This window comes from Lutjanus erythropterus, chromosome 12 (genome assembly GCF_056507025.1).
Source record: "Lutjanus erythropterus isolate fLutEry1 chromosome 12, fLutEry1.hap2, whole genome shotgun sequence".
Lineage (NCBI taxonomy): Eukaryota > Metazoa > Chordata > Actinopteri > Lutjaniformes > Lutjanidae > Lutjanus > Lutjanus erythropterus.
In genome coordinates, this window is record NC_139328.1 from 14314251 (window position 1) to 14325229 (window position 10979).

Below are 10979 nucleotides of genomic sequence, written 5' to 3' on the forward strand. Positions count from 1 at the left end.
TCCCACACACCACACAGAGCCTGTGGTTAGGTAACAGTGGGAGAGACTGGCACGCTGCACTGCAGGGGGGTGTAAGACAGGAGGAGCAGTGGGTAGATATGGCAACTGAGGGATGCTGTTGAGCTGATTATGCTTTAAAAACAAAAAAATATGTGCAGGATTTATCACTTCAAACATGATGAGGGGGGTAAGAAAATAGCGATACACGTGAGTATCACGATAGTATGTTTTGTGATACTGCATCGATTCACAAAAACACTGCATCGTGAAATCTAGGGCTGCAGCTAATTATTGTTTTTATTATCAATTAGTCTGCTGATTATTTTCACAATTAATGATAAATTTTGAGAAAAAATCTGAAAAATGATTTTTCACAATGTTCAACCAACAGTCCCAAAGACACTTTGATTTCTGTCATAAATGACAAACTAAAGCAACAAATTCCTACATTTAAGAAGCTGGAACCAGCAAATGTTGACGTTTGATTAATCTAAGCTAATGATTAATCTATAATCAAAACAGTTGGAGGCTAATTTTCTTTCAGTTGACTAATCGCTTAAATGACTAATCATTACAGAGTTGCAACAATCAACTATTTTAATAATCAGTTAATTGTTTTGATTTTTTTGTATTATTTTTATTTTTTTTTTTTAGAAAAAAAAACGTACAAAGTCGCAGATTTCAGTTTCTTGTGTCAGTGAATATCCTTGGATTGTGGACAAAATGAGTCATTTGAGGATGTCATCTTGGACTCTGGAAAAAAATTATGAAGATTTTTCAAGATTTTTCAACAACTGTTAACAATTAATCAGGAAAATTATCAATAATGATGAATATATTTGGGATGTGGGCAAAACAAAAAATTAGAGAGAGATTAATAATAATATATGTTTGGGTTGCTGGCAAAACAATTAATTTGAGGATGTTACCTGGGATTTTAGAAAACAGTGATCAACTGATTTATCAACATTTCTTGGACCAAACAACTGATCGATTAATTGAGAACATAATCAACATATTGTTTGATAATGAAAATAATTGTTAGTTGCGGCGAAATTTGACTAAAAAGAAGCAATATATAACCTTGCTGTCAGTGTTGCAACATATTGAATCACAACCCCTGTATCGCTGTACGAACCGTATCGCCAGATTCTTAAACATGATTATCATAAATTAAAATAGATTTAAGTAAACAAGAAAAGTAAATGATTCTTATTTTTGGCCTGTAATTAGTGATTGTGTTTGCCTGCACTCTGTGCTTAAAATTACATGCATTTATTTTCAGGGAACAAAACTTCCTTGCTAATCTTTTGTCTGATCTGTAGAAGTTGCGGAGAAAGAAACTGTTGGCTGCTGCAGCAGCAAGAAGAAGCAGTGAATCGCTGCCTGCCTGCTGGATTTGAACTGACACCTACTCATGGCCAGGTTCATATTCCAATGAGCACTAAGGCAGCAGAGATGTGCCTACATGCCACCCCCACAGTGAGCAGAGCTGCTTCTAATGATCACCACATGCTAACTTTCTGTCTTCTGCCAGCACTGGAGCACATGGAGCCCACAGATGAATAAAATAATCAGTTTAGCAGAACTGTGATGAGAAGGTGGAGGAATTAATTAAAAAGCTCATCTGCAAACCAAACAGCTGGACTATTACAAGGAGCTTTCATATTTTTCAACCATTATAACCACAAACTTTAGCATCATAAATAAATTGCCGGAATAAAAATATCCTCCTGCTTCTTATTAATAGAGTAAGGTGTAACTCACTGTAACTTTGGCTGGGAGAATTCACAGAGAATCCAACCCAACTATACAGAAATAGCCAACCTTTTCACTGATAGTCTAGTTTCCTAATGTAGGTCATATGAAGCTATCAGTAATGAATTAAGACGGTTTCATCACCAGTTGAAAACTCCTTGCAGCACCTTTAAAATCATGCAAAACACATAGATTGCACTTTAAAAACTGCAATTTTGGCACTCTTTACGCATTTTGTGACGTTCAGAAGTAACGAGGAGCTGTCCATGGTGCTGACCTGACAGTTTCACAATGCACTCCTCTTTGTAAGACACTCTAAGACGAGCCAAGACAACTTCAAACACAACTGTGATGCTTTTTTGTATTAAAGGATATGGCCATTCAATGATTCTCCGTGCGTATTTCCTAATGATGTTGTCCTCTGCGAATATGAACAGCGACCTGTTGACGGTGAGGCAGTTCTGGCGGTGGGGGACGGGGTTGTACAGAGCCATGGTCCGGGCCCGCTGCGCCTTGGCTTGTTTCATGGAAGCGGTGAGTGACGCCGCCGCCGGGTCCTGTGCGTCCCCGCTGCCGCGCTCCAAGTCCCCATCCCCGGTGTCCACCACCCCGGTGCTGGGAGCGCCGGACTCGTCTCCAAACCGAGCCATTCTACAAAGAGATGAGGCGGCTTAGAGTGTTTTACGACTTCTAGGAAATAAAAATGTGAAGTGGAGCTAAACGAAAAAGGAGATCCACCTTCAATCCAGATTTTGTGCCAAAATTCCCCCCAGAAGTTGCAGATTCCTATCACTCCATATCCATGTGAGGGAAAAAAAAGGATTATATCATTCAGATGGCTTATATTTTAGTAAAATCATCCATTTACTTAATCGGCTGCAAAACCCTCAGCATTTTTGCTATCCCATCTGTTTAAGAGCGCGTTAAAATCAGCTCTGAACAACTTTTAATGCGAGCGCGTCTCTAAACTCAAGCAGCAGCAACGGAGAAGGAGGAAAAGGAAAAGAGATCCAGCGAGTTTTTTTTTTTCTTTACACCTTGCAGTTTTCTAACAACATCCAGGCTCGTTCTGGTGTGACATCCCGTAATCAGAAACTACTCGGAGCTCATTAGGTGGAGAGATCCGAGGGAAGTCCGACCAAACTTTACGCATCTTCTCCTCTCGACCCGGTAAACTTGACAAAAGGAAGATCTCGTGTAAAAGGAAGCCCGTTAAACCAGATTCTTTGAGTGAAATTGTTCTCTAATCGGTCTGAAAATGTAGCAAGAGAGCCGCTTGAATCGCCAGATCAGATACAAATCTTATCACCTGCTGGAGAATGATCAGGCAGCCAGGAGCGCATAAGCCCCCCTCCTCCTTCTCCTCCTCCTCCTCCTCCTCCTCCCACAGTCATATTTCATGATGGCGATTTCAAAATCCATCTGAATGAAAGCTGCTGGAGAGGAGGGAGGTATATTTTGTTGCCATAGCAATTAGAGTTTGCTGAGGATGAACAAAAACATTTTCCTAAAAAAAAAAAAAAAAGAAGCCCTATATACAGTAGGCTGTGTGGGCAAAAACAATTATGTAAAGATGTTAGTGGGTGCAGTGGCAAGAGGATGGGGTGTGAAAATACATTTAACACTAATACTAGTAGGAGTGACAATGCACAGAAAAAAAAGGCAACAAGTATAAGAGGAGGAATAACCTAAAGGTGTTTTACAGAACAGGAGCTTGACTCATTTTTACCCATTTCACTATTTGATAGTCAGACAGCATTGTCATATTTTCCTTAATGGAGACAGACTTGCACTATTAAAACATTTAAAAAGTAGGCCATTGTGCTAATATTGGAGTAAAAGTCAGGAGTAAAAATAGAGCATGAAATAGATCTTAGGGCTGCTCCCTTTTTGAGGGAGCAGAAGAAGAAAGCAGGGTCTCTTTCACACTCGGTGCCACAAGTGAGACCTCATTAGGCAACTGGGCTCTCTCGCTCCATCTGCTGCTCTCCTCCTTTCCCTTCCCCACTGTTTTCCAGAAGATGACCACTTCAGCCCCCACAGGCATGATGTTATTCAATCGTGGCATGTTTCGAGCACTGCCTGTTTGTAAAGTCAAATAAATGCAATTAAATGTCCAGTGTGTAACATTTATAGAGATCTATTAGCAGAATATGGCCAGAATGGAATATAATATTGATAAGTATGTTTTCATTAGAGTATAATCACCTGAAAATAAGAATCGTTTTGTTCTCGTTACCTTAGAATGAGCCATTTAAATCTACAGAGGGAGCGGGTCCTCTTCCATGGAGGCGGCCATGTTGAGCCGCCATGTTTCTACGTTAGCCCAGAATGGACAAAGCAAACACTGGCTCTCGATACGGCCTTTTGCATTTTGTGCGAGTTTTGTGCCAACCGTCATTTCTCCTACACGCTTGGAAGGGGACAGTGAGGTGAGCGGTATTCAGCTGGTTACAATCTACAAATTCACCACCTGATGCTATGAAATCACACACACACAACCACAGCAGCACCGGTCCACTTAAAATTATGACACAGGAGCTGCAACGATTAGTCAACTATTTGATGAGTTGTCAAGGTGTTTTTTCATACTCATTATTACTGAGTAGGCCAAATAAATATCATTTTCATTATTGATTAAAGCTACTACAAGGAATTTTCGTGTTGTGTTGATTCTTGATGCCCATATGGAGAAAAAATATTAGCGTTTTGACAATCATAACCACAAAATATAACGTCAAAAATATAATGATCCAAAGAAAAATCTCCTAAGACTAAGACTAGGCATTAAGACTAACTATATAGAAATAGTCCAATTGCAGTCCAATTATCTCATTTGCTTATGTAGGTCAAAGCTTTTTGTAGTAGCTTTAACCTGCTGATTATATTCATGATGAATCAGTTTATCGTTATAATGTATAAAATTAAAAAAAAAATGCTCATCACTCTTTCCCCGAGCACAAAGTGACAAATTGCTTCTGCTGTCCAGTTCAAAGACTCTTCATTTATGATCATAAATGACAGAAAAACAGCAAATCCTTACATTTAAGAAGCTGGAACCAGCAAATATTTTACATTTTTGCTTGCAAAATAAATCGATTTGATTAATCAACTAATTGTTGCAGCTCTAGTATTGAGACAATTTGGTCAGTGCCATACAAGTATCGAAGTTCGGTATCCAGGCTTAAATGTGCAGCAGCAGCACAATGCAGGTATCACCACATTGTGTGTGTGTGTGTGTGCAGACAGGCAGGGCTCAGACGGGGGGATTGCAAAACCAAGCCAAGAGAGAGTGACAAATTTATGCTTGGCAAACAAGTCGAGATCTGGGGGAGAAGGAAGAGAAAAAAAATTGATTTAACAGGATCTATGAATAAGTCCCCTAACTGAGCTCCAGAAACTCAGCCTCCTCTCCTAATCTGCATGAGGCAGGCGGGCGTGTCACTTCATGCAAAGGAGGAGAGCAACAAAAGACTACACTGACCTATTGAGCGCAGAATGTAAAAATAGGAGGCAGGATGATCATTAGAATGTGATATGTACATTTATACAAGTGTCTACACTGTATATTGACTGTATATCTAACATTTATCTACACTTTCTATTAAAGAATGTCTCATTATAAAAAAAAATCATCATCTACTTGTCTGTTGCCCAACAAAAATATTTGTCCATCTCTACAAACAGTACATATCTCCCTCTATCTCTGCGTCTCATAGCGCTCTCTTTGCTGTTGTTTCCATAGCGACATAGCTCTCTTGAATTCCTGCTCCGTTCTTTTCATTTCTGCCAACAAAAGCCATGTTGCACAATAGAGCAACCTCTTCCTACAGAAATCTGCTTCTCCCAACGCACACACAGACATTGACACGCACACTTCTCCTCCATCAAGGTCACCGGACATCTTCAGGAAGCTGACACACAAACAGGCAGCCAGACCGCTGCACAGGCAGGCAGCACGATCACTACACTGATCATGATCCCATTGTGCTGGACTGGACTATACAGATGTCCAGATGTAGTCTGCTTTAACAGTGTTTGGCTTTTGTTTTTGCTCTTGCTCACAGCCTACTCAAAGCCTGCTAAAAATAGCTGTGTGAACTGTTAGCTGCTAAAGCAGAAAAGCTAACAAAAACTTTAAATAAGATGAACTTAGAAGAAGAAAAGGTCAGCTGATTAAAGGGTGCATTAGTGCCTTAATACCGGACAAGAAAAGTATTTTATGGAACAACAGATGCATGCGTTTTTTTTTATGTCCATATCATATAGGGGAAGACGGATGAAGCGAGGCATGCAGGTGACATGCACTGCGAGTTACGACGTTAATGGGCGTACTTTGTGCCAGAACTCTGAAGAGCATTTATATAATTGCAGACAGGCTTTCATCCAACATAGACTGGAGTGGTTTTAGCATTTTATTTTTCTCTCTGTTCCCTAGCAACAGACATCCTCTAGTACTGAGTTATGTCAGTTTGATTCGACCAATAACTGCTGCTTATATCATCGTAGACTGGAGCATATTTACATTATTGTCGTGGCTTCAGAGCAGATTACCACAAAAAAAAAGCTAAAAATGTGGCAAATTCAAACCTGGAAAAGTTTCTTAAAAGTCATGTCATGCAGAAGTTCAATAATTCAGTATCATTAATTTTGATCTTTTCTCAAAATTCATCCTCCAGTTTTACAAAATATCATTAATTTTTGCACAAAAAGTCAACAATGACAAACTCCTGAGCTCTGAAGACATCATCCTCTGTGCCGCTTCCCTGCTGCTCTTCTACTTTGATTCCCTAGCATCCCCTAATGGACAAATAACCACAATACATGCACAGTGCTGCTCTGAAACCAATGTTCAGCTCTTATTCTTCAGTCCCTCGTTTAATACTGTGTACTTTTTTTGTTGCTCATCAGGTTGAAAATAAGAAAATATTGAGAAAAAAAATCACTCAAGTTTTTATGTGTCTGTACATGAGAGAAAAAACATGAAAAGCAAAAGACAGAATAACAATACACCAGTAAAGTGGATGTGGTGTGGGTGGTGGAGATACAGTAGAGTAAAGAGAAATCAGAGGATGGAGGAAGGAGGAGGAGGAGGAGGAGGAGGAGGAGGTAGGAGGAGGAAAGGCGGGGGCTTGTTGGTGGGTTGGGGGTTACGCTGATGGAGTGCCACTCCACATTCAAGTGGTGGGAAGCAGATAATCAGAGCGATGTGGCTCCAGAGTTCAAAAGTTCACGAACAAGCACCCTCAGCTCCGCCATTAATAACGCTATCCAGTATCTGATTACAGTAAACTGCAGCCAATGGTGTGACACAGGCATTAAAAAAAACAAAAAGAAAATCAACTGATGATGAAAGCAGTGGGAACTGATTTGGTGATTCATTGTTGGAACTATAACAATGCTGCAAACAAAGGCATCTGCATATGTATCGCTACTATGGAGCACCCTTTGAAATAAGCACTTTGTAGCTAAGCAACAAAACAACATTAATAAGTGTTTTACTTTATGCAATAATGGATAATCATCTGAACCCTTCAGCCCCTATGTTTCATTACTAACAGCACTATAGAAAAATTCTTTCAAAAGTTGTTTAGTATTAGTTATTTTATTAATTATTTTCAACAGCCTGATACTACTAACCCTGTTTTGAGTTAAATAAATCACCTGATATTGGAACAGTATATAGACTTGCATATTCGCCAATACCAGATCCTGCATTTTAAGTGGAATCAGAGGCATTTGGTATCTGAACAACCTAAGTTAGTATCACATGCACAAGGATGCACATGCAAGTTGTGATACACAGTCCTGACAATAGTTTCATATGATTCCACTGATCAATAATGTAGAAAAGTACCAACAACAATTGGAAGAAGAAGACTGCTCACAAGCAAATAAGGATGTAAACAACGGTTTAAAATTCTTCCAAAATTCATGCAGATATTTTATGAGGAAGGCAGGGCATTCGTCACCTCTATTAGGCCCCACAGATAAAAGTCAAACTTGGTCAAGTCTGGATTCCTATGGCATCTGATGAGAGCCTTGAGAGTCAGCAAAACAAATCACAAGCCTTTAACATTATATGGTGTAATTATATTAATGTTAACGCTTGTGTAACACAGCAATAGTGTTCTGAGTCTGTCACACCACAGAAACGTGTTATTAACCACCCAGCCAGACTTTAATGTCTAAGAAAATTGCTAAGTATATTAAATTAAGTCTCAAAATCATGAAAAAATTAGCAGTTTTCTCTGCTCTGAAAGACTGGGGTCGTGTCTGCTCTGAGTCAGTGTCAAACACCACTACGACCTGAAAAAGACCTGAAACATGGACACAACGCCTAGCAACGTTATTGGACATTTGGACATGTTCAGACATGTTTGAGCCAACAGAGCCAGAGGACGGTGACAGAATGTTTTTTTTTCTTCTGTGTCAGGTTGTTGGAACTGAAGTGAGAAGTGAACTGCCAGACTGATTTGGACTGAGAGAGTCGCTGAAGGTATGTTCATAACTCACTGTTAGGGAAGATTAGTGGAGGAAGGGTGTCATGTGTGGGCTTTTGGGGCTTATAAAGTGTTGGGGGACGACAGCTTCAGTACATCACCAAGCCATGTTTCAGGTCTGCCCAAAAAACAAAACAATAGCTCTAACTCCAGAATTCAGTACTACGTAGTGTTTTCATGCATAATGTGTTTAGAAGAAAAGCTCACTTCCTCCTTCACTCAATCTTAATAATAAAAAAAAAATGATGATGATGATTTAATTTCAGAGTTGAATCTGCATTAAAGCATTTATTTTAGGCCACTTGGGGGCAGTGGAACAAGCTGAAAACAGCTAACATCTTGTTTAAAGTTGATATGATGAACATGTTAGCAAAGACTTGAATATTTACACTTTCAGCAGACATTGAGCACCATTAGAAATAATTTAGTGCCGTTGTCTGGCCTTATAAAAATTTAAAAGTTCAAAATTCATTCTGTCTTAAGCTCTTTTTGGTCCCCACCAACTCTTGAGGGAAATATCTGGCTGTTTAGGTGCTAAATGCTCTACTATGTTCACCAGCTCATGCCTGTCTTTGTCTGTCTGCTGTTTGGTGCTGGGTAGGTAGTGCGTAGTTTATCTGAACTTTTTCACTGAAAGAACAAGGCTTATGGGAGCTATGAGAGGGAATCAAAACAGTGTGGGCCATAAAATCAAAACAATGAGCTGTTCATTTAAAGCCTCTGAAAATTTGGCTTGAAATGGTAAAAATGCTTGATATCAGTGTCTCATTAAGCATCCACCAGAATACAAGAAGTGAAAATAAACACTTATAATTATCAGAAATCCTAGATCAAAAAACAGCTCATTTTGCTGTCTCGACCATTTCTCAAGACTGTTGGCTCAGACTCAGAGGCAGATTGAGCAGAGAGGTTTTGTTGCACCCATTTGAGCGGAAAAACTGGATTTTTTTGTCATGATTGGTGCTGAAATAGTGTACTTTTCGTAATTTGTGTCAGAGTGTTATGCCCACTTCAAACCCAATATCAGGATGACAACATTTAAAATTTGGATGAAAACTAGTTTAATACTTTTTCGATGCTACTAATATGTACATAAGACCCTAAATAACATAATGTGGATTAGTGTGGATTTAATTTCTTGCTGCTTTAAAGGAACAGCTCACCCCAAAATCAAAAATACATATTTGTCCTCTGGCCTGTAGTGCTGTTTATCCATCTAGAGTGTTTTAGTGTGATTGCAGAGTTTTGGAGATATCAGCTGGAGTGTTTCATGTAGGAACTTCTTTCTTTTGATTAAAAAGAAAATAGTTCCTACATGAAAGCACTCACAACATGGTCTGTGGATTGTTTTGAGCAACTGAATCATGATTTTTGGAAAGAGACACTGGTTTTGAATTTTTCAGATGTGTTTTTTTTTTTGTGCTTGAAGCAACACTGGATTAGTGCAATTTAATCCCATTATATTTGAGAGAGGGCAGACATCTCTTCAGCCGATGATTTTGGGGTGAACTGTCCCTTTAAAAAATATTAATTGGTGCAGGTTTAATGTCTTATATGATTTGTACTCTGTCTCTGCTTTTTACATTGTTGAAGCTACACTATGTCACCTCTTCTGGTCATTTTCACAACAGACGGTTTGAACCATCAAAGCAGGAAAAGAACAGGTGTAATTAATAACATTAACGAAGGCTAGACGGAATGGAGCCATCATTAATGTTATTAATTACACCCGACAAGTCAAAGTGTCTGCCATGAAAAGGTTTATTGACTGAAATATTGAAATCAAAGATCTCATTTTTTACTGTATGACACCATCATGGAAAATCCTGTATCCTTTTTGTACCATTTTCTTCACATTTCTGTGGAAGTTGACATATTTTACGTATTTTTATAAACCTTGGGGTCTTGTTCAACATTTAAAATAACGTTCAGTGTTTTCACAGCCTGTGTTCAACAGGTTACACTGCACATGGAGTACATGTGTTCTTTAATGCTGGCACTTTCATCCTCCTCCACGGAGATTTATCATCTTTAACATGTAATTCAAGAGGAATCCTTTGCCTCTGAATCTCTTTTATACTCACTCCCACTCCTTCCTGCGGGCCTGCGGCGTGCTCTGGATTTTGTGCGCCTGGTGAGCCATGATGATGTCCTTCTGCTCCACAAGTCCCCCGCGCCGCCGCAGCATGCCATGGGGGCTCAGAGACCCTGAACCCTGATCGGACGAGGCCTCCTCCTGACGACAAGGTACATCAAAGCTGGCAGCTCGCGGCGGCAGCCCCATGTACTCGGGGACGGCTTGAGGGACCTGCAGGGAGCTGGAGCGGGCTCCTTGCGCCAGGCCGTGACGACTGGGGCTGGGCTTCCTCCACGCCTCAGGCTCGGGCAGGGACAGGGAGGACTGGACGTTCTTCTCTCCACCTGCACCGCAGCTGGATGGAGAGTGGCGGCTGGGTGTGAGGGAGCGGGAGAGGGACTGGTCTGAACTGGTGAGCATCTCTACAGAGGACGGTGGCAGGTGGTTTCACCATAATGCTACAGAAAACAGAGTAGTGGCAGAAAAATTATGAGTGAAAGGCGGTTAAACACGTTGATGAAACACTGCTCACAAAACATTTCACAGACTTCATGTTCCCTCTCAGTTTGTCTATTTTTAGCCACCACAGCGGCACGGTTCCAGGGACTGCAATGTTGGTCAGTTGGTCAGTGCATCAGTTT

General features: G+C 40.2%; 1 protein-coding gene across 1 annotated transcript; it reads right to left on the minus strand.

The window, feature by feature from the left end:
• Positions 1-1884: 1884 nt before the first annotated feature.
• Positions 1885-10758, minus strand: LOC146317740 (uncharacterized). The gene is made up of 3 exons (XM_084732485.1): positions 10346-10758; positions 2036-2409; positions 1885-1925 (listed from the first exon to the last, which is right to left on the minus strand). The coding sequence occupies exons 1-3, from the start codon at positions 10756-10758 to the stop codon at positions 1885-1887; spliced, it is 828 nt and encodes a 275-aa protein (XP_084588611.1).
• Positions 10759-10979: the final 221 nt, after the last annotated feature.

What these genes read in the sequence shown, in the direction of transcription:
- LOC146317740 (XM_084732485.1), bottom strand. Translation starts at nt 10,758, where the DNA reads ATGCTCACCAGTTCAGACCAGTCCCTCTCCCGCTCCCTCACACCCAGC. An exon ending in GCCCGCAGGAAGGAGTGGGA is followed by an intron (nt 2,410 to 10,345) that starts GTGAGTATAAAA and finishes ATCTCTTTGTAG; the next exon opens with AATGGCTCGGTTTGGAGACG. An exon ending in GTGCATTGTGAAACTGTCAG is followed by an intron (nt 1,926 to 2,035) that starts GTCAGCACCATG and finishes ATGATTTTAAAG; the next exon opens with GTGCTGCAAGGAGTTTTCAA.